The sequence below is a fragment of the Zonotrichia leucophrys genome, chromosome 1 (genome assembly GCF_028769735.1).
Source record: "Zonotrichia leucophrys gambelii isolate GWCS_2022_RI chromosome 1, RI_Zleu_2.0, whole genome shotgun sequence".
Classification (NCBI taxonomy): domain Eukaryota; kingdom Metazoa; phylum Chordata; class Aves; order Passeriformes; family Passerellidae; genus Zonotrichia; species Zonotrichia leucophrys.
Genome location: NC_088169.1, coordinates 57,040,651 through 57,065,558, shown reverse-complemented (window position 1 = coordinate 57,065,558; position 24,908 = coordinate 57,040,651). Strand labels below are relative to the sequence as shown.

General features: G+C 35.7%; 1 protein-coding gene across 5 annotated transcripts in view; it reads right to left on the bottom strand.

Annotated features, from left to right (window-relative positions):
* Positions 1–24,908, bottom strand: part of DIAPH3 (diaphanous related formin 3) — a 201,101-nt gene that overhangs the window by 56,407 nt on the left and 119,786 nt on the right. For 3 of the 5 annotated variants that reach the window (XM_064713728.1, XM_064713699.1, XM_064713709.1), the window contains 2 exons: positions 19,019–19,183; positions 14,936–15,071 (listed from right to left, as the gene is read on the bottom strand). In XM_064713728.1, coding sequence (XP_064569798.1) covers positions 14,936–15,071; positions 19,019–19,183 — 301 coding nt within the window. Of the gene's footprint in view, positions 1–5,877; positions 6,127–14,303; positions 14,510–14,935; positions 15,072–19,018; positions 19,184–24,908 lie in introns of those variants that run through there. The other 2 variants (XM_064713718.1, XM_064713738.1) reach the window with 2 other exon arrangements.

The following is a 24,908-nucleotide window of genomic DNA, read 5'->3' as shown; positions in this document are numbered from 1 at the left end:
ACTTCCGTTAATAAACACATCAGAAAGTGTTCTATTTTTTAACCTTGTTACCCAATTGTATGTATGCAGGGGAGGACAAAGAACAGAGCCCAGGGATTAACTATACAACAAAAAAACCTCCATGGAGGAATAAAGATTTCCATGATAGAAATCTCATTATACCCCTCTGGGCAAAACTCCCTAGGTCAACACACCTCGTGGATAGAGTCAGCAGTTTTCGCTAACAGTGAATATGCAAATCAGGATCTAAACCACCTGCTGCATATAACAAGATGCTGCGTACAGGGGGACAATCACTGCCCTGGTCCTGCTGGCCACACTATTGCTGACACAAACCAGGGTGCCAGTGGCCTTATTGGCCACCTGAGCACATACTGGCTCACTTTCAGCTGCTGTCAATCAACACCCCCAGGGCCTTTTCCACGGGGCAGCTTTCCAGCCACTCTGCCACCAGCCTGCAGGGGATTGCTGTGACCCACATTCAGGACCCACCAGTTGGCTTTGTTGAACCTCATACAGCTGGCCTCAGTCCACTGATCCAGTTTGTTCAGATCCTCCTGCACAGCCTTTCTGTCCTCCAGCAATTCAACAGTTGTCACCCAGCTTGGTGTCATCTGCAAACTGACTGAGGGGGCACTCAATTCCCTCATCCAGATTACTGAAAAATACTAAACAGGACAGGGCCTAACACTGAGCCCTGTGGAGGGCTACTCATGGCCAGCCATCAGCTGGATGTAACTCTACTCACCACCACTCTCTGGGCTCAGCCATCCAGCCAGCTTTTTATCCAGGAAACAGTAACCCTTAGTTCTTCTCCTTTCTCTATACTCTGCACTACCAGACTAGTTTTCAACCTTAGACAAAAGTGCTACATACAAAACCAAATAAGTGAAAATTAGCAAATAATAATAATTTTGCCTAACATTTATATTTATGGCAGGTATAGAATAAACATGAAGACTGAAATAGAGAATGTTTTCTATTTTTCTTTGTGTTTGCTATAACATGCTTTATTTATTACACTGGAGTTTGGTCTCTTATGACTAATGGACTATCACACCTATTAGTAGGGCTTGGAATACACCTTATAAAAAAATCACTCAGACTATGTCTTTGGCTTCCTATTTTTTTGTTCAAGTTTGGATTTTGTTTTGTTTTGGTTTTGTTTGTTTTGGTTTTGGTTTGGGGTTGGTTTTTTGTGGTGTCTTTTTTTCTTGTTGGTTTGGTAGGGCGTTTTTTGTTACTTGTTTAACTTTCTCCATCTGATGTCAGGCAAGTCTATAAAATAGTAATGTCTAGAGTGAATATAGTCAGTGAATATTTTCAAACCAACATGCCTGAAGAAATTTTGAGCCAAGACATTAGTTACATTAACAAACATGAAAAACAAATGCTGGAGGAAAGCTTATAAGCACTTTAGGTAATGGTAATTCAAACAATACTGAATAGTATCACAGTCACCAAAATGATACCCTTCATGTCTATGGAAAAGAGTTAATAAGTTTTATTTTAGGAAATAGGAATAACAGAAGAAAAATTTCAATGCTATTTCAGCATGTCATCTGTTTCCTCTTAAGCCTGTCCAAGACTACTACAGATTTCATAGTAATTTCAAAAACTTAACAATTTTCAGTATAAAAAAAGCTGATTACTAAAAAAGGCTAATCAAATAATTTTTTAAAAAAGGAGATTTAAAATAATGCAACAGAAATATTGCAAACCCACAACTTCTTGGAGTAAATCTGTAACATTTACATGCACTATCTGTTTTTCACACTTATCTGAAATATTCTGGTAGTCACAAAGTGGATTATAGATTAGTGCTTCCATTGACATGCAAAACAGTATTAGAAGAATAAATTGTAGAAGATTGAAACTTGAATGAAAAAACTCATCTAATAGCTGCTCTGTATACATGGATGTATTGAAACAAGCTAACCACTGCAAATAAAAGCACATACTTAACAATCTCTGCACGCAAAACATGTAGAAAGCATGGTTTTCAAACTTGTGTAACTTCAGTAGGCTCCAAATTCTGGTTTCTGATACCCATATAAGCAGCTGACTGTGACAACTGCTGCTAAGTTATGCAGGTAACTATCAGTACCCCCACTATTAATAATGTTGTCCAAGTGCCTATGATGGGAAGATTAAGAAATGAGAGTACCATGCAGTATGTGAGAAATCTTTTAAATTACCTTGGGAGAGCCGTATACAATGTTGTTACCATGCCAGTACAAGAGTCACAAATACTGTTCGATATTAACACTTCCTAAGGGGCCTTTAATGCGGCTTTCACAAGCTGCTGCAGATGACTGGCACCAGCCCCAACCAGCTTCCTAATTAGTCAAGTGCATCAATCTTTTGACACCACAGAACTAGGAATTCTGGTTGGCTTGCAGATAGTTACACAGTCCACAGTAATTCCTTTGAGAAAGATACCCTTTTATGATTTAAATGATCTCTTTTCCCTCAATTGCAGAATAGAAGATTTAAACACTTTTTAATATCATACCTAATTAAAACTCATACAACTGTCTTTTAAATACCATCTAAAGGAGAAGTAAACTTCCCAAAGTAGCCGGTGAGTCTTGCCCTTGACATTTCAGTGCCAAGTCAGATATAAACTACCTAATTTCATAATTACATCTTTAAAAATGTTAAGAATATTAAAGACCCTTCTCTTCTAGTGCAGTGAGTATCATTAGCTTTACATGTGCACCTATAATGTCTTATAATGATAGCAACAGATACTGCAGTTAGTAGTGACATCTGTATTTCATGTACTTATAAAGAACAAATTATATATACCATAATCCCAGAAGCAGTAGTCCACTGACATGATAGAATCACAAATACCATTAGCAATGTGGTTTTTAAAAAAGAGTGTTGTAACAATATTATTTTGGATGAAAAATGCTTTATTTTTACAGTTCCCTGAACCTGTCCAATATAAAATAAACCACAGAACACCAGGACTCCAAAAGTTCATTTTACCAGGAGAAAACATAATAACATGCCTGTTTCCTTTTTCACAGAATAAAAGCTTTATTCAGCTGCTCGTCTCACAAAGGAAAATACCAAGAAGTTTCAGAAAAAGCAAACCATGGATTCTTTAGCATGGTTACTGTTGATGTTGCTTACTCAAGCTGTACACTTATGAGATTTAGCTACAGGAATCTTGACTATCATCTTCCACCTGTCTTTATTTATGGCATTGCAACTATGTGCAGCTTTTTGTTATACTGTAGGTAATGAAAAGGACCAGCTCCTAAAGCTAAACACTAAGTTTCATGTGAAAGTAAAACCACACAACTTGGACAAACACATTAAAAAGAGACCTTACAGATTCCATACCTGTTACAGAAGGAAAAGGATGCAAAACCTCAAGGGCTACTCTTGAAGTCAGCTGGATAGCTGAGTTTAATTATCTTTGTTTCATCTTTGACATAACTTCCTGGCAGCACTCAAACCTTCGTAACAACAAACTTGGAGTGCTGAGGGTATCAGATTTGTTTTCCTCATCTTAAGAATTAAATCCTCTCAATTCAGCAAATACCAGAATTGATGATTTTTTACTCTTGTTTGCTAGAATACACACTGTTTTTTTCTTTTCTCTTCAGCTCAGGACATAATTCAAGTTAGACATACTTCACCCAGTTTTTGACTGACTAAAATGCAAGCCCTTCACAGCCTACTTCAAGGTTTAGCTCCCTCCTGTCTTATGCATTTATGTACAAAAATTTCAGAGGCAAATGATTGCCAACCTTGGGACAGTGACAGCTGAGATATTTACAGACTATTTGCACAAGGAAGGAAAAAAGAAAGTTATATCTCTTAACTTTATTATTGTTATACCTTTACTTTAAAGACATCATGAGAAGTCCTTTATATTTGCTTTTACAAGTTAAGAACTGATTTTGATTAATGCAGGCTACAAAGCATTGCTCAGCTGACTAAAGGCCTCCATCTAAATTTGAAGTAACATTCTCTGAACAAAATCACAAGAGGAAAGCTTTAGGCATGCATTTTTTGAATGAGTTAGGCTCCAGGAAGCAAACAGCAGATCCCAGGGAGAAAAATAATTGAAGCCATCAGTGCAGCAGTGGGCTCCAATGTTTTGGATGTGGGGTCCATCTTTTCAGTCTCACACTAAGGCAGCCAGATTTTGTGCAGTATTCATAGTGCTGATGTGAACAATTTCTAGATTTTTCAGCCATATATATGATCAGGGTAGAAGACTTTTTGAAGGCTTTTACATTGTAAACGTAAACATATAAAGCAAACTTAATGTTTCAATGTAACATTGAAACATTTCGGTTGACATTTAAAAATGACTACCTAAACTCTGAGCCTTCATTCCAATGAAATTCAGATACAATTTTATAAAGGATTTGTGGGTGGATGATAAGAGCAACTTTGTCAAGAAAATGCATGGGATATGTAGACTTCAACTTGAACTTTTTATAAGGCTTTAAATTTTTTCTGGTAAAGCCATAGCAGCAAGCAGGTAATCTTCATTGACAGGTGAGTTAAGGAATACATGACTATCAGTCTGACTTTCAATAACAGTGCACAAACTAGAGCAATGACACAGAACACAGGGGTTCCTTTGACACTGATAAAATTTTGGAAGAACCTTGTTACAATACAGTAAGAAAAAGAAAATTTCCAGTGTACAGTTAAAAGCAGAAACCGGTGCCAAGTGTGCCTTGAATGGACTGGCTGAAAGGACAGCTCCTTTTAGATTTAGAAGTATTAAATGAAACTTAAGAAAAGTATCATTATTTGCAGAGACTTCAGGTGAAGAACACATAACAGCCCCTCCAAAAGCAAAACACATGCACACACATACCTCACATTTCAAATCAACACTTTAGTACAGTATCAGAAGAGTTACATTTGTTACTTATGCCCAACACAAAGTAGAAAGCCTTTGATAGTGCTTCAGAGCCCTTGGCAAGTGTAACCTAAAAAAGTATGATTTCTCCTAATGACTTATGCACCTATTCCATAAATTGAGCTGAGAAGAGTGGGTTTCATGCCATCTTGTTTGCTCCTGATAAACTGGCCCATTGTTGAGCTGTCCTAGAGCGCTTTTATGATTCAGAAATAGATACATTTTGACTCTAATCATAATAACAAAAAGGGCTCCAAGCTCCAGAGAGCTTAAAACAAGTTAAATTCAAATAAACTCCACTCTTCATGAAGTCTGAAAGACAGCTGTCCCTTTCAAATCAGCTGTTGTAATTAAGATTGATACTTAACACAAATTTAATTTGAGACTGCTCATATGACAAACCAAAAGGTAAGCTGTGGTAAGAGGTGGCTCTTTACGACACACAAAAATAGTTCAGTAGTGTAAGGTACCAATTCTTGTATCTCAGCTGGATTACAATTTCTCATTTAAATAATAGGACTGAGAGTGAAATCATCTTAATATTGAGCATTTTAATAAAAATGTTAATAAAACATTTCTGATGTTCATTGTGAGTCTGTAAGTCCCTTCTTTCTATGACAACAGAAAAAAAACCACTGTAAACTCACACTGAGTTTTCCACGGAGATTATCCAGTTTTATTTATATTGGTGCCAGATACAGTAGAATGACTTTCAAAGCAAGTTTCTGAAAGACATCTAAGTAAACTGGACTTATAAAAGAATTAACAGAAAGCTAAGCCTTTGAAATTGTGTACTCCAGGACTTGATACTGGGGATAATATTTATTATATCTTTGTTCATGACGTGAATGATGGAATAGAGTGCAGTCTGATCAAGTTTGCATATTGTGCAAAATTCAAAATAATGGCTGACCCATTCAGAAGACCCTTGAAAAGCTTGACACATAAGCATCCTAATGAACTCCAACAAAAGACCTGCATGTGATGAGGTGAAACCTCATCCAGTAGCACTGATCAGGGGCTAACTAGCTGGAAAGCATCTTTAAAAAAAATAATTGGGGACTCTGGTGGACAACATACTGATCATGGGTATTGTGGCTCTGTGGCAAAGATGAGCAAAGAAAAGCATTGCCAGAAGCATTGCCAGCAGGTCACAAGAGGGCATCCTCCCCTCTTCTCAGCACTGGTGAGACACATCTGCAGTGTAGAGCCCAGCTCTGGCACCCCTGTACAATGGAGACACAAACATATCCAAGCAAAGTCAAGGGCCACGAAGATGCTAAAGAGATTAGAGCATCTCTCACATGAGAACACACTGAGAGAGCTAGGGCTGCTCAGCCTGAAAGGAGGAGGCTCAGAGGGATCTTAATATATATAAACACCTGTGGGGAACAGTGTGGGGTGTAAAGGGGACTGCACCACTCATCTTAGAGATGCCCAGAGAGGACAGAAGACAATGAGCACAAACTGATTACAAAGAGGTTACCTTTTCACTAAGTCCACTGAATTTTGCGTACACACCTACTCTCTCACCAATTCAACAATACAGGATAGTCTAGAAATGCATTCTATATTGCATTACCTGCTAATGTTTTTAATAGCCATTTAAAAGTCTCAATCTTTTTATAGCCCTTTTCCATTCGCTACGAATGCTGTATCTTTCAGTGGGGAAAAAAGCCTGCTAAACCGAGAACAATGTTAAGTTTCTTTTAGTTTTATTTAACCACTTATAACCAAAACAGATCAGCCTTATGCACTCATATTATCTACAGCTATGACTTGAAAGGACAGCTAATAGCAAGAACTGTTGATTCTATTGATTACAGATGAAGAAGTCAGTCAACATGTTTTACTATTAAGGAGTTTCCCATTTTCTTTACACATGACAACTCCAATGACACTGACAAGAATACAACCAATCTGCTTTCCAGATTAGCCAAAAATTGGTATTTTCACTAGTTTTGTTTCACAGGGGGGAAAAAATAAAAACATCTATTATTGAGATGAATCTATTACAATTTCATGTAGAAAGCAGAAAGAACATAGGAGCATTATTAATTGAACATAGCTTCTTAAAAGAATATATGGAGCTGGACATAATACACCTGTGTAGGTATGTGTGAACATCTTCTTTCTTGGTTACTGTGTGCCTCTGAATAAGCTTATTGAGACCAGTACTGTTTCCATTTAAATTTATAAACAGGCAATAAATTAGCAATATACACATTGATTGCTCATACTGAAAGTTGTGCTACAGAGATGAGGGGTTCAAGAAAATTTTCAGGTTAAATATTTTTTCAGGGGTGGAGTGATAAAGTTCAGACTGGACTGAGTGACTGAGCTTACTCTAAGGAAAATTTCTGAGCAGCTTTGGGTGGGAAAGACCCTTTGGTCTTGGGCTGGGTAGGTGTAAATGCCTAAGAATACTCAGAAAAATCAGATCAACTGCTCAACTACCCCTGCATCCTTTGTGCACTAGTAGCCAATAGCAAACATTTACACAAAGGACAGGATAAATATATAATTACATTTCTAGAATGGTCTCTTGGTCTCCAGCTGTTCATGATTCAAAGACTTTGTATTTGATTTTAGTAGTCTTCAATAGGGAGAAGCTGCCAGAGAAATCAAGTCACTTTTGTCAGCAAGCTTCAGAGCAAGAATATTTTGGTATGCAGTAACAAGGCTGTACTTCTGTACAACCATTGAGGTATTGCTGAGTGAAGATAAGCGTCCTAGCAAACAGCATAGTAATAGAAGCAGCAGCAGACTCAGTTTGAAGGAAGAGTCAGAGACATGACCTTCCCATCAGCTAGCTTTCCAACAATTACAGAGCAGGTTCTTGGCTCTTTTACAACCTTGAACTGAGGAAAGTAAAAATAAAGCATATCCTCCAATGCTTTGGTAAGGATATTTATTCCTCCCTTCCTCTGCAACTTGAGAAAAGAAACTTTTGATGATACAGAAAAAAACCTGAAAGAATAAAAGCATCATATAGCAGGAGTGAGACTCTAGAGGACTCTGATGTCTATTTCCTTACAGAGGAGATGTGAGGTAGTATTTGGATTAGGAAATGCCTACTCAAATCAAAACCTACTATCTGTACAAACATTAGAGCTGTTAGAGCTCTTAATCCCAAAGATGTCTCCAGAGATTGTAATTGTTTTTCATGGTAATGCCATTTTAAGTTTGCAGCATTGTTTACACATTTGTTGAGAAATTTTACCGCTATAACATAAATGGCAAGCCTTATGAGAATATTCATCTACAGACATTTCTTTATTGACCCTTAATTTTTTTCAACAGTTCTGTTTGTTCTAATTATTTTTCTGTCTTCCAAATACAGCTGTTATTTATTTTCCCTTGGGCTTTGTGTAAACCTCAGTTTCACAAATGCTTTTCAGCTGCTATCTCCAAAGATTCCACTTCTAAGTAAAATTTTCAGAAGGAAAATAATTGTTTCTTCTAAACAACTTGCTCTTTTGGAGCTTCTACATAGCTTCTACATACAGACTAACAGCAGTTGCTGCATTCTGAGCCCATGGGCTGCAAATAAGTGCATGAACCTCCACGTTCCAGAAGACTTAACACATTTGACATCTTGTTAGAGCAAAAGCTGTGACTATTAGTTGTTGATTAGATTAATATACATTCAGATCAGTTCAATTTTTTTGCACTAAAACCATCAAATTCTGTGAACAGATAAGGTTTTGCTGTATCTCATCTTTTGCTGTGGCTTCTGCAGATGTTTTACATCAGATGTATCACATTGAGTCTCTTAGACTTTTTTTTGATTAAACATACCTGTATTTTATCGTTCTCTTGAACCTTTTTCAAGCATGTATGTGCCAATTATTCTTGAGGGAACATCTGGATGTCCTTGCTAATTTACCCAGATTTATGCTTTACTGTCAAAACAATGCAATTGTAGCTGAAAAATAACCTCCATACTTAGGGAAGTATCAAGTGATAACTCCTTTCTGGTAGATTTGTGGCCAATGTCTGTCACATCTCCTTCCTCATAAGTATGTTCTTCTTTTTGTTCTTTTTTCTTTTTGTAAACAGACATTATGCAAAAATTAGATCTACTCTACCAACTGTCCAGTAAATATTAACATGAGTAAATACTGAGTAAGTAACTCTGAAAGGTCTCAGAGTTCTTTCTGCTTCTGCCACTGTAATTTAACATAAGAGGAAGAGCTTACACTCCTCACAGTTATGGAAAAGAGTTATTTCCCACTGGCTTCCTAATAAAAGTGATTCTTAAGAATGAATTCAAATAACAGAAAGTGACCTCAGGAATCCTCTTGGTGAAGAGGGCCCAATTTGAGGATAAGTGGAGGCAATCAGGGAACAAGAGGAAAAAGTTACCAGCACCAGGGAGGAACCAACTTGAGTGGAGCACTTGAAATTCTGAAAGGGGAAACTACCTGGAGAAAATAACTTACACCAAATGTTTGTAGGATATTAGGACTTCTTCTTATATATCATTGTCAGATCTTATATCCCCTTTATAACTAAATTTACTAATTTAGTTGAATGAAACATACTCCTAAATTCCCAAAAGCTAGTACTACACATACTATTGTCCAAAAATCTGTATTTTTTCAGGATATTATCCCAGTAGAAATTCTGAAAAAACAAATTGTCAACGTATGCTAGAAACTAATGATGTCATTTCAATGACTTTGCAGTCCTTCACTCCCCTCAGAGGAAAGGAGTACTCCTGAGGAGTATTGAAACTCTTACTCTAGTGAGAACAAATTAATAAAATGGATGCCTTACGAACTTGAGCTAAGCAGGTAAAGTAGGGTCTTTGAGGGTACCTACTAATATAAATAGCTTTGGGGATTTTCAATTTATTTTAAAGGCAGGCATTTTATCTGTTGGAACCTGAACTTTAATTACCTAATTACATTTACTACTTTCATTTTTTAAACTATCAGTACTGGTATCCATGGTGTCCTTTTGTTTTGCAGAACACTACAGAACTAATGAAAATATTCATATTGCTCAACTTATCAGACAATAATAAAGCAGTAAATATATGAAGAACCAAAGCCTAAAATGCTCTTAGCAAGTTTGTGAGACAGGAATGTGTTTTGTTTTGTTTTTTTCCAAAACTAGATAAACAATATAAAACCTCTGCAAAAATAAATGTTGCAAAATTGACTGCAAATAAGGTAATAACTGTTTAAATGAACTAAAACTTATTTAAAACTAGATCATGATGATAAAAATGAAACTGAATGACACAACTCTAACAAACTAATATGCTATATTGGAAATCAGATATTCCATTTTGGCATTACTTCACTGCTTTTATGCAAGAAAAGGGCAATCTTTGTAAATAACCACTGATAAAAGTGGCTTGTTACTTAAATAGCATTCAAAGTAAGACACAATGAAGATGCCACAATGATGGAGTTCTCAATTATATTGCAATAAATTTAGCTGCTATTATCTCAGCTATAGAATTCTTTACATTCTGATAAGATCAAAATAATTGATTGGTGTGCTTCTACTAAGAATCTGAACAGCATGAGAAAGTATGTATTTGAATGTTAATAGTTTGCAGACAAGTGGCATTTACATAAAGATCCCCTTTCACTGGATATTTACCTTTGGAAGAGTAGTGTGTGATAGTTTGATTTGGCTGCACAAAAGCAAGTAAAGTATCTCACGATGAGTATAATTTTGTAGTCTAGAGAGTATTTAGTGGACAGATTTTACTAACATAAATTTCAAAATGCTAAGTATCACTTAGTCAAAATGTTTACTGAATTCCACTTACTTTTACAGTTAGGATGGAGCTGAAAGGAAAATATGAGGCTGACACTTTTACTATGTAAACTGAAGACTCACAACCCTCTTTATCAGTGAGCTATTTGAGCTGTGACCACTAGGACATGAAGGTGTTGCTAAGATGTAAAGTAGAGATAGAGACTTTTAGCAAACTACACTTTAGAGGTGTGTAAATCTGACACTTGCTGCAGGTCCAAATCTCAAAAACAATTTGCAAGAGGGCAAATGAAACTATTCCATATAATAACAGAAATCTGTGGTCTTATTAGCAGAAGTTAAAATATATATTGTAAAGACTACCTAAAATGTTTCAGGTTTCACTAAAGCATGCCGTACTGCATATTCATAAAACACTACACACTTCACAAACTATAAAATATTAACATGTATATCTGAGATATATAAAAAAAATTAAACTTCACAAAGACTTATCACAAAGTGCACATGTTTATCTAATTTGAGAAAATGACCATATCAACGCTGATACAATGCAACAGTATGGCAAAAGAAGCCTGATATAGAAGCATGGATGACAGAGCATACCTGGGATCTAGATGGCTCAGTTGTCACCTGCGTATCAAAGGCACAACACAGGCTATGAAAGATTATTATAGTTTGTGAGAAGGCCAATATATTACAGGATTACCTTGGAACTCATATTTGTCACAAATGTCTATTACTACTAACAAAATTATTGTTTTCATCCTGAAGAAATTAATTTAAACTAAAACTGAGGAGTTACCTTTAATCCAGATTGGGGTTTTTTTCGGATTTATATGACCTTTGCAGTCTTCATTTTTTTTGTTGTAGTTCATGCAAAACTGGTGTAAATACAGTCCTAACACGCTGTATGCAAATTAATGACTCAAGTCACATACTGGGTATATTTTAATAAAATTTATGTTTTGTTACATATTCCTTTATGATGTAAGCATCCCTGCGTATGGCAGAGGGGTTGGGAGTTTATTTTCCATTCCAACCCCCTAGCATTCTATTATTCTATGATTATATATTAAGTTTTTGTCAAAGCAAAAAAGTCAGCAAATAACCCCAAATAACTAAAAACTTTTGCAGTATTATGTAGATTACTTTTATGCAAAATTAGTTTCCTCCACCTCATGCAGCCAAACGTAGCATGACAGGCAACAATCCCTCCTCTTCAAATAGCTTCCAAAAGCAGATAAAAGATGAAGAAACCCAAAGAAAAGGACTTCAAGAACAAAGCAGAATCTGGGGAAGGTTAGATATCTGTGTAGTAAATGAGGCCAGTGGTTAACAATGCAAGCTTAGGATGATGATACAAATCCTGTTTAAGCACTGGATGGCACCTCAGGTCTTGAAAGGTATGAAGTATAGGCTGAAAGAGTAGCTCTAGCATCATAAAGTAGTCACTAATGGCTAATTAACAGTCACTGAATAAAAGCACAACCTCAAGCACTGAAAGATTGCTTTTACCTCAAGAAAAGGAGCAGCAGCTAAGCAAGAGAAAATCAAAGGCATTGCTGTGGCCTGGGGAGCTAATCAACAAGAGGATTTGAACTATCTAGAAATTAAACCATTTTATAAAAGAACAAGTCCAAAACTGTGCCTAGAGAAGGAAAGTGAGATGGTAGAGTAGGAAAAAAAAATCTATTTCAGTTCTAGCTTCCCTTGTAGAAAACCTCTGAAATTTCAGTATGTCATCTTGTCAACTAGAAACATCACTGGTAGGCATGATCACCAACACTACAGTATCAACTCCGTGGGATTTTATCCTGACATTAAATTTTGGACACTATGAAGAGGTAGTGATTGACAGGTACTCAGAACACTTTATAGTGACAAGGGTAAGATAATAGCACAACCAGTGCTGCTAATGACTGTCAGCCCAGTAAAATGAGATTGGATTATTTTTTTATTGTTTTTTGCTGTCACTGCTTCTTAGAGTATTTAAAAGAAGTTTAAGAGAAACAATTAAGAAATCATGAAGTAGCACATAGTACAGGGATTCACAGCCCTTCCTAATCATCAAATAATTTTCAGTTAAAATGCCATGTTACTCAAAAAAAAAAAAAAGAAAAGAGTTGAGGTGTAGAATACACTATGATCTATCCACTGAGAAAAAAAAAAAACATTGAAGAGAGACATATAGTATATATGCTCCCATCTTTTCACTTTTACCAAATATGCACCTCTTTGAAACCCCAAAAATAACTTCTGGGTTAGTTACATCAATGATTTTTACTCAAGCAATATTTGAAATAATGTTCCTACAAATCTAACATGTGATCCAGTCACCATATAAAGAAATAACAGGCAGCAAAAATTAGTTACTCCACAGTCACACTTCAGGTAAGAGTGTTTTGATATTTTGACAGACAGAGGACCTGGTTATGAATTTTTTAGCAGATCAGACATGACTGATTTACAGATTCTTAATGAGAAGACAGCCTTTAAATGAACAAATCATAGCTAGGAAAAAAAACGGAAAAAGGAAAAAAAAACTAGGTTTTTTTTTCATTGGCTGTGTAACTCCAAAAAAATCAGAGTTTCATTATGCCTCCAATTAAATACTGTAAGTATAATTTTGGTAAGACTGTCAAAATAATAATAATTATCATCATTAAAAAGCAAAACAAACAACCCCATTTTTCATACATTTGTTGTTGTCCTCCCTGACAAACAAATCTACCACATGTCCTTTCCTTCCCACTCCCAAAATTCAAGTTTTCTAGTAGACCTGAAAATATGTTGCAAAAAGGCACAAGAAACCTTATAACTCATCAGTGGCCAATTTATTCAATATCAGGCTCAAGATATTTATAGCTTGAAGTGACCTTAACACCATCTTTTATTATCTGCTGTTTAGATCAGCCATTTCAAACTGAACCTTCCATGACTCACAGGAGAAGAAAGATCTTTCTGTACACTTGCATGATATCAAAACCCCAAGCTACTTAAAGACAAGTAGAGGACAAGTACTTAGTTCCCTGCCACATCAGCTGAAGTGGACAGGTTCACTATCAGAGGCCTACATACACATATGTTATATAACACATAAGTCTCCAATGTTGGCACCTGTATTCTGGGAAGATTGAACATGACATTGTGAAGAACAGGACTTGAGACCAGCTTTAACTTGGACTAAAACACTATCAATTTTTCATCCAAAATACTATCAGTCATACATACTGAGAGAAATCTGAGAGAAATGTCTGCGAGGTATCTTGTGTGAAACATTTCCATCCACGCATAAATACAGACACCACTTTTACCCCTTCCTAGTCTTCTGCAGCCTCCTCTATCTTCGGTGAACATTGAAAAGATTGTCACTGGTGGTTTTCTGATTGAGTCTTGAATTGTACGTAGAATTTCTGTGTCCAGAGAGCAGCTGCCTGATTTCCCACAAGAACTCACAACTCAAAACATGGACAGGCTTATAAAAATGAATCAAAGACTTTTGGTCTGAAACACCTCTGAAACTAAGCACACCTACTCTGGCTATTAGTGAAAACTGGAAGAGACAGATAATCATTTATGCCAAAGGTGCCAACCAGGCTTTAGTTAGGGAACTGTTTAACAAGATCTGCTCAGGAAAAGAAAAAGAGAAGCTCATGGCAATTTACACAGTAAGTCATGTATCATTCTGAAGGACTACAGAAGCTCAGCCTAGGATAAAATACAGGCATATAGAGGATCATCAGACACCTCTTTTAGCAACAGAAAACTCACAGCATCTGCCATCTCTTTTGGTACAAAAGACAATATAGCACCAGTAACTTTTAAAATGCATGGCTGAAGGGGTTTTTGAGGTGTTTCAGTAGGGACCTGTTAAAATAACAATTGACATACTCAAAGAAAAATACCAAGTAATTCAGGAAGAGCTTAGTCTTATAAAAGAGCAAAAATGAGTATGTAACCTTAGTTAAAGAAAATGGCTTTGTGATTTGGAGAATGTCTTTTCTCAAGTAACATAAAGAGTTTTGAGCATAACTGAACTTACATGTGGTCACACAAGGTTCAATATATTCCAAGGGAAAAATAAAAAGCAGCAATTTGAGTTATTTTGTAACTCCAGGCGATTAGGAAAGCTCAATAAAAAACCCCAAAATTTAAATGCCTCTTTGCTGAAAACTTTGATCAATGAAAAAGCATTAATCTATTTTTTTTCTCATAGCACATTCAGATAATGAAAAAATAGAAGATTTATTTCCAGTAAAATGCTTGGTCAAATGTATTTTCTACATCACTTACCTGTTTTCATTTCTAACAAGCGTTTTTTCTTTTGTTGTCTCTCTAGTTTTTCTTTCTCTGCCTTCTCCTTAGCTATTTTAGCACGTCTCTGTTTTTCTTCTGCTTCCCTTCTCCTCATATTTTCTTTTACTGCTTGCTATGAAAAAAGGTAATAGAGTTCCATTAAAATGGAAGTCTTAGCAAAAACAAAGCTGAACATTAAAAACAAAGAAAAAAGCTTTCAAACTGTAACCCCTAACTAACCTTAATTTATCAAATCAAGTAAGTATTTCACATTCCATATTTAGAACATTTCATTCAGAAGAGTAAGCAAATTCAGAATAAATACATTAAAAGCATACTAATTGCTCCCAAATGAGGATTATAAATTCAGCAAGAAATGCATCTTAAGAATACACATGTAGGAAGAATTCAAAATGTCTAAACCACCTTGTTCTACAAATATATGTGTTACGATTTGTAGTTCTAAAACAATTTCAACGTATTCTTTCTCATGCTGCCACTACACCAAGCAAGACGAGGCTGCCTGTGTAACAGTGTTGCATTTTTGCTATTCTTATCAACATTTGCATTATTTCGCTAGGTTTAAAAATTCTGGTTAATATCTGCACAATACTGTTTATTTAGAATTATAAACATGTACTCTAAAACTTCCAATGAAGCTAAAACAGAACAATGAGTTTCAGAGTTTTGAAATAAAAACATTTTGCATATTCAGACACTAAGCAAAAGAACTCTGTTACATTCAATACATTTTTAACAAAAGTATTTTGGGATTACCTTTTCATTATTTTAACATCAGCTATGTACACTGGCAAACTCTCAGTGCCCTAAGAATCTACATTTGCATAAGTGCACCTATTCTTCATTGCAGAAAGTTTTTTTATTCAGAACAGCTACACAGAACCCTGACTCTGATAATATATTAAAGTGTCCCCTCTTACAAAATGGCATACATCTTCACAAGGTCTGAGGCAAAAACTGCAATTTTGCAGCTCATTTGTTTTTACTGGGAAAACATCCAGACTGCACTCAGGAAAGAAAAAAATGGGCTGCCAAGTATTACATAGTACAGACAAATGGGGATTACAGCAATACTTGCACAGGCACACAGACACTGTTTGCAGCATCACTGCCATAGAGAGTGACCAAAAGAAGGGGGAAGAAACTATCACATAAAGCTTGTGAAGAAATACTTGTGTTGGATAACTGAAGAAGAATAAGCTTTCCATCATGAAAAATGACAATGGAATGGATTTTTTATACAAAGCAAAACTGTACTTTCACAGTGACTCCTCCAAAGTCACTTCTGTCAAATTTCTTGATTCAGGGAGAAGAGGGTAGATGCTTCCTAAAAAATGCTAAAATTTTTGATTAAAATAATTTTGACAAATTATTTGCTGATTTTCAGACTGAGCATTCTATAGAATAAACTACTGGATAAACTACTGAATAAAATTCAAATGGGACCTGGTAGTTGACAAGTACAATACTGGCAGAAATTACACTCTTTCCTTATAGAGTGACAAAGGAAATTTTTACTTTGCACCTACTTTTTCCCCCAAAAAAATATCAACAGGACTCAGCCTCAGACTGCAGTCATTCAAATGCAGATATGTATTCTTTTTAACCACACTGAACAAGTGGGCCTGACTTAATAGCTTATACCTTCATATACAGTGCAAATTGGATGCTTTGGAGTATCACACCTTGCCCTCAGCCCTTCTCTAACAGGAAACCAATTTTCCACAAATTCTATGTTAAAGCTTGAAATTTCAGGCTGATGATGTCTTGAGTACTATTTAGATGCTTCTCCAGGATACCAGGTACTTCTGTTGTTACATCTCTTTTGAGACATCAGGTAGACAGCTTTCCAAATTCCACTAAATTAATGAAGTATGCATCTCCTTTGACTAAAACACAAGATTAGACATTCAAACTCTCATACAAATATGCCCTAAGGCCAAGTTCTATCCAACACGTGTTTTCAACATGAAATGCAAGTGGAATGCCAAGACCTTGATTTTCCAAACTGGAGGCATTCTTGGGTTCTCTCTTGCAACTTTCAGGGTAATTTCTAATTTTTATTTAAGTATTTGCTTCATATAAAGGAAAAACAGAGTCTAGGGTACATTTGTACTGTACCCTAGACTCTGCTGCTCTTCTTCTGATTCTTGAAGTTGTCTCTGCTGAAGAGTAACCTAGTGCCAATAGGAGCAAGGGGTTTCTGTACCCTATGATTAGCCTGATGAGCCTAGTCTTGGACAGAAGAGCTGTTACCTCAAGGTGTGTTGGCTCCCCCTCCTACAACTGGAGGAAAATTCTAACCATTAGACAATTTCTTCATCATGAAAGTCATCTTTCCCAGGAAAGGAATGAGCTTGCTAGCAGCACCCATGATGCTGTGAAAGTACACAGAGAGGTTAATAGGGATATCTGATACCTAAGATGTTCCACTGAGTGTACCAGTAATTTAGCTGTGGAAGCTAAAGCTCTGAAGGCAAGATGCTTCACCCCTTTTTTTTGGATCTGGCCAAGTAACTGTACTCTAGATTTGGTGCTCACAGAGTGCAAATAATAGTTGTCACAGCTACCAAATAACACTGAAATACAAAGTGCAAATCAAAGTTAGCTATGAAACATAAGTCTAGGGCTCCAGATTTAAACACAGAGATTTTAAAATCTTTTTAATAAATTTCCATTAATTGAGAATAAAAAAAAAAAATTATAAGTAGGAAAATACTTCATGTAAATCATCAACTTTGCACGACAACAAGTTGACTGAACTGCACTCTCCCATACCTACTGGTGACAAGCCATCTTTTAGTTTGGGCTTCAAAATCACCCAATATTTTTTTAGCACCAAATTTACAAGTCTTCTGAACTAAATTTTCTAAGATAACCATCACCCAATTCTAAACAATCGTGAAAATCAGCTCATTTGTCTCATGCTAGGCATCTCAAAAATCTTTTCTGAAAAGTCTCAAAACTGAGCAGCTACTCAAGATTTTGATTAGTGTCATTGAATGATAGGAGGTTTCATGCCTTATCTACACATCTTTTTCATATAGCCTTCAAACTGCTCTGCAAGACAGAATTATTAATTTTCCTCAAGGTTTCTTCTATCATGCTCATCAATAATACCTAACTGTTTTGAAGCATTAATTAATCTATCTTCATGAAACTGCTGTGAAGTAGAGGCTAGCATCAGTGCTAATTTTAAAGACACAAAGAAGAAATATGAGAAAATTAATGCAAAGCACAACCACTTTCTTAGAGCCTTCAACTCAACATGAACCTAAGCTTTTAAAATTCTACAACACTTGCATTGGAGGTACGGTTTAAACATCAGAAATTAAAGTAATATACCTGTTTTATAATATTTATTAATTCTGAAATCAGACTACTGAGCTTCGTATTAGGCACTGATCAAGTTAGGAAAACACAATCAATGCCCCTGTTCCCAAAAATCTGACATATGTAACTTGTCAAGCACAATTATTGCAATTGAATAGTATCTTGCTTTTTAGTTGTGAAACTCTGAAGCAGCAGAGGCTTAGTAATCATTACATGTTCCAAATGGCTGCTAAATACCGGTTCCAGTTTAAGTGCTTTCCTCAAAACCGATGGATATGAATTATATTAATTTCAAACTGTTTTTCAATACCTGTGAAAGAAGTAATTTTTTCCACCTATATTTTCAGACTGTGTGAAATCATTAAAAAACCAAACCAATCAAGTAAAACCAAACAAGACTGGGAATCATGCAAGCAACCTAAATACGTGTGCTGTAATACTAAGTTGTAATGACTAGGCTGCAATGAGGAGTAGGTGGCAGAATGACTAAGTGAATTTTTCAATCTTTCTTTTGATCTATAGGCATTAGCTGGATCATTCCTCCAGATTTTGTCACGAAACTCATGCTCGTACAATATTTCTGCAGGAGTGTAGTCATTAAATTAAGTTATGTAATAAGAAGCCAGATGTGACACAAATCAGCTTATTATCCAAATTCATACATATAGACAAGGCTACAAAATATAACTTCTAAGAAACATTAAATATAAAATAAACATATTGTACCATGAACATCATCCTGAAGTTGTTTAAGTCCGTTAAAAACTCCTCCACCGAAACTTTCTTCAGGTCAATGGCAAAATACCCCATCACATTCTGATAGAGTTTTTCCATGTTCTCGTGCATCCGTGAAAGTTTCTGAAAATCTTCTTTGGCATGAACTAGGAAGCTGTACACTGCTGTTAAGGCTTCAAGAATACTCAGTGAATCTAATCAAAAACACTGCTTTCATTTAACATTGATTTGTATGTCAAACCAATTTCTTATTTCCTCAAATAAGCACCAAAAGAATTCCTTTCACGTTGTACATGCTTCCTGGTATTTACTGTGTATACTAAGTCTATGAATAAATTCAGGGACTTTCATCAAAATACCTAACCACTTTAAATTTAAAGATTATTCAATTACTACATAATTTCTTATGAAATGAAATGTATGTAACTAATCTAACTTCAAGCACCCATGTAGTTTATTTAGTATCATTGTCTTCTTATTGAAGCTAAATGCTTAGGTATATAAATTACAATATCCTAGGAATTTAGGTACAGATACCAATAATTAACCTGAATACTTTATCAATAAATACTTTATCAACAAGTCCCTAATAAAACTAGAATAAAAACAGAAATATTGATAAACAGTATTAAAAGTAAAAATCATGAAAGATAAAAAACTTCATTGTAACAGCAATGCATTTATTTCTGTTCCTGAAGGCCGCATTAGGTATTTATGCTTTTTCTAAGGCTATTTGCAATGTCAACACAACTTAATTAAATTAGAGGTGAAAACAATAAAACTACTTCTATAAAAGATAAGCAATTTATAAACAGCATCAAAATATTGCATACAAAATAAAAACCCCTATGTTTATTCAAGACTTCCAATAACGTAGCTTGCCAAAGAAGCTCAAAGACAAAATATTCTACATAGCCATTTCTATACGTTGGGCAACTTCAGGAAGTGTGTACTTTAATGGAAGGGTAGATAAACAAATATTTATGCTCCATTATTTTTCTGCTGCAGTGAATGCTACAAAAGACAAGAAATAGCCATTTTATTTTTACTCTAAATTGCCCACCTCTACTGCAAAAGAGAATTTACTGTGTTTGCACACTTTCTACTACAGAACAAATACACTATGGTCACTTTGTAAAGTGCAGAATTTTTATTCAAGTGCCTGAAAATCTAGACCAACAGAATAGCACAGAACCTGGCATTTTTTCTTAACGAATCTCATACCACTGGCCTCAGTCCATCGTCCCAGGCTGCACAGATCCCTCTGCAGAGCCTTTCTACCTCCAGCAGATCAACAGTCCCACCCAATTTGGTGTTGTTACCAAACTTGCTTGAGGGTGGGCTCAATCCTGTAGTGCAGATCATCAATAAAGACGTTGAACAGGACTGGCTCCAATACCAAATCCTGGGGAACTCCACTAGTGACCAGTACATATTAATGTTTTACAGCTGGATGACTGTTTTCATTCTTCAGGTTTTTTGCAATGCACTCCTTTTTTAGTTTAATTTTGTTTAGAAGCTGAATTCCATTTCAGTTGCACTGTTAAGTGTCCTTCTGGTTTGTTAAGGTTGCTTTAAAAATAACAAGTACGAAGTTCCAGGGTTTTTTTTTGTGATTTAGAATCCAGGCCAGAAATTCACACAATAGTGATCTCAGATATGCGCAGGAAGGGAGAAATAATGCACTTTCACAATATTCTAATTAGTCCCTAATGGCTACTAGCAGATTATGTAAGTGCAGAACAACTTCCCCTACGACAGTCTTGTGAAAAAGGACTAACTAAAGTCAAGATTCAAGAATTTTAAAAGATACATCTCCCATCACCCATCAACCACCTAATTTCAGTCTTTCTCAATGTGGCTCTTTTGCCAGTACAAGCTTCTTTTCATGCTTTTAGTAACTTCACAAGATGCAGCTCGTAAGCAGCTCCAGACTGCCTGCGCTGACTGGCTGGCAACAGATCAAAGAGAACTGATGCTGCCAGCCCTCTTTTCTTCTACATCAATTTGAATCTCCTTTACTCAGCTCCCAAGATGAGCATAGCACACAGGAAACTGATCTTTACAGTTGAGATTCTTAAAAAATTATTCAGACCCTTAAAAAGCTATTGGTACGAAAGCAAAGAAAGTTGATGAGAGGTTTGTCTATAAAGGCTGCCCAAGGACTAAATAAAAAAGGATCATGTGAAACAAGACATGACAAAACAAGCTAATACCATCAAAAGAAATGTCACCAGTTCACAAAAACACAAACAAACCAAAACAACAAAAAATAGTGAAACTAGAAAAAACAATTCCTACATCTGGTTAACTTTTGATCCTAAAATTCAGGATACTTATTATTTGTGATTTTTTGACTATTAATGGATCTTATGAAAAATTATAGTTTTTTGCAATTGTGAGGGTGTTTATTTCCACAGAGTGAAGGGTAAAAGAAAAATAGATAAATTCGTTTTGCTGCCTCTCTACATAAATGCCAGATATTAAACACTCCAGTATTTTTCATTTTCTAGGAAGCAAAACAAAAAAAGTGTGGAAATTATCAGTCAAATGTAGACTTCATCTTGTAAATTACAAAAAATATCCTGAAAAGAAAACCCAGGGAGTGGAGGAAGTGAGAGAAAATTTGTGATATTCTTCAAGACACAGCTAAAATTACAGCTATGTTAATAGAGTCCATACTAGATGGTTAATTTTTTACTGTTGAAAACTGACTCCCCTTGAATATCTGATGCATAATTTTAAACACAAAATAACAGTATTCTGGCAGGATGTTTTGCTATCTAATATTTCAATGCCAGACATGATGAATCCTGAGATTTTTATTTTCCATCTGGTGCATTATGGAATACCTCTAAGCTCTTGGCATTCTACTGAGACTGTGCTTCAATTTAGGTATTTTTAATAACTCCTCTTCCTTTTCTCCTTAAATATGGCTTTTGTTAGCCAACTCTAGCTAAACTGGAAACAACAGGGAATACTACTGAGTACAGCATTCCCAACTGTAATTATCATGAACAGGTTGATACATACACATTATCAACTACACAATTCATTGGTTTTGGATGAATGAAGACAGAAGTACATCTGAGCTGCAACACAGGTGGGAAGAGAAAAAAATCAAGTAGTTTGGTATTTATTAACTTTTTCTGAAATGGCTTTACTTTACGGACTGCCTTTTTGGAATTACTGGACTACAGATCATTCTGCTAATTAATGTAACAGGACAGCATTGCATGGCTGAGACAAGATCTGTGGCAAAATTTCTAACTGCTGTATGTTTGGCCTTGCATATTCTGGCAGCTCTTTTCACACTGAATTGCTTGTCTGAAATTTATATGGATTTTAATACATTGTGTATATAAAATACTAACATAGCGCAGCATATCAAGCTAAGTAAAAACAGCTGTTACTCTAGAAAAGACGATGAATAACTTTAATCTCAACTAAACACTTTCTTAAAAGACGGCAGTATTCACCACTTAGATTTTAGAAGAATCTTCAAAAGGGAACTGAGACTGCCACTATACTGGATGACAACAGCCTCCACAAAACATGGCAAACTTTTTGAAGACTGGCACAAAACGCTTTGTGGTCACTTCAAACCATTTCAACAAATAATTTTCTACTAAGAGCAAAAAGTGTGAATGCTGTAGGACTGTTAAGGATTTCTCACATTTTGGGAAAATAATTGCAATTGTCTGAAAAATACGTGTCAGAGAGAATTCTTTTTATATGCATATACCAAGGTTCAACAGAAAAATTCTGAAAATAATAGTTCAAGAAACATAGAAATGTTTCGATTTTTAAATCAGTACCTTCTGAAGAGTACTTGTCAAATAATACCTTCTCTTTGATTCACTCCTACTTATCTCTAGGTTATAATACTAACACAAATTGGCAGGTATTTGTGTCACACAAAGCTGCTGCATCCACTGTGTATGTATCACATATTACAAGTAAAACCATTGCTAGCTATAATATATGCCTTAACTCCAGACCAGATATTAAAAGAAGTATAGACTTAAATTAAATTTACATGGGTTGCCAAAGCCCTATCTCATTACCTGTCCACACAGTTAACATCTTGACCTTCTACCAAAGAGCAACACACAACCTTTTTTTACCTGAAGAGTTTAGGTTCTGTAATCCACAAAGTCCTTAGGATGCAAGGACATCTTACAGATTCATTTATGTTGCACGGGGGAACTTCAAACTATGAGGTCAATTAAGTAACCTCCAAACCAAGTTTGGAGGCAGCAAGTCCCTTCCCTGCAGCTGAAATGGGTTTCTTTTACCTCATTTGGTAGAGAAGGCTCTGACTCATTTAAGTACTGTTTCTTCCTCCCCTTTCTGCAATGTCAACAAATCAAATTAAATGGCAAAGGAACAGCTAATTGATCAAAATAAAGGATTTTTTTCCTAGCTGAAAAGCAGCAATCAGCTGATTGTCTCTCAAGTATTAGTTCCATAAGTTTCTGTAAAAGAACACCATCAACACCACTTTTATCAGTAAGCTCAAACTTTCTCAGCTGCTGCTTGGAAAATCAGAAGATGGAAGCTGTTCTGATAAACAGCATGTTGACTAAATCACTTAATTAAACTTTTAATATGCAATTTAAATACACTTCCTAAACCCACTAAATTTTTATATTGAACGTACAAATGTATTTTGTTCACTGTGCTTTTTATGGAACATTTCACTCGATGGATTTAATACGTTAGATCGATATCAATTCAATATTCTTTGACTTTCCTAATTAAAGGAAACAGAAGAATTGAGATAATAACTATTTCTTTTCAGCTAGCATACACACGATGGCTCACAAATTAACGCAATCTAATATATAGGAGAAATATTCATAATTATAGACTTTGTCAATAAAAGAGTGAACCAACTGTGCATGTCTCTGACTTCCTAAAGAAACAAGAATGCTAATCAGTTCATTAGGGGGCCTTGGGTTGTGATATTTAGCGACAGGATGTAATGGCCTGCTTGTCCATGGAGCTTAATTGTACTCAGGATGAAAAATTATTTTCTACAAAGCACTATCCCTCTTTTTTAAGACTTCCTGCTGGTTTCTTTTTATGAGCCACATGCTTTTCAAGATATCATCACCATTCAGATTTCCTTGTCATAGGAATAAAAGTAAAAACAGGTCCAGGTTCCATCATGCTGTGCAGGATTATCTAACCTTTACATCAAACCTTTTCTGCTTTGTAATTTATTGAAGTTCCTGCTTTCCTAAAAGTGAGCTGGTTTAATTAGTGCGTTCACAGACATGACTAGAAACCATAGGCAATTATGCTGTTTAGAAATTGCTGTCTGTCTGCTGGGTCAGGTAGTAGGTGAGGGTAAACTTCTTCTGTTTATAATATTTACTATTCAAAATATTGTATTTGAATAGTCTAATACAGTGAAATGTGTAGTATGGCTGGTGTAATGACTTAAAGAGCACAGTTGCCTGTCTCAAGCACTCTTCAGGCCACAGAAGGATGTTGCCATGAGATAAGCACAGAAGGGAGCGACAGGATGTTTCTATCCTGGCAGAGGTGAGATCTGGGTAGCAAATCCTGGTTAATGCATCCAGACAACAATTCCCTCTGTGGAAATCTGTGTAAAGAAGCAACTGCAAATACAAATATCACTGGTCAAACAAAGATCACCCCAAGTTATGGGATAGACGGGCAACAGTGACTACTGAAGAATATGCCTCCAAATATGAGGGACTAGAAATAAAACACTGTGACAGGAACTCAAGATAAGATAAAGGTGATACTGTTGTTGGGGTGCTATCTCAGACCTAGGGTAACAAAGCTGGAGGTGAAGAATAGATCACTGACAATGGACACAAAGAATACAGAATTTCTAGTCCACAAG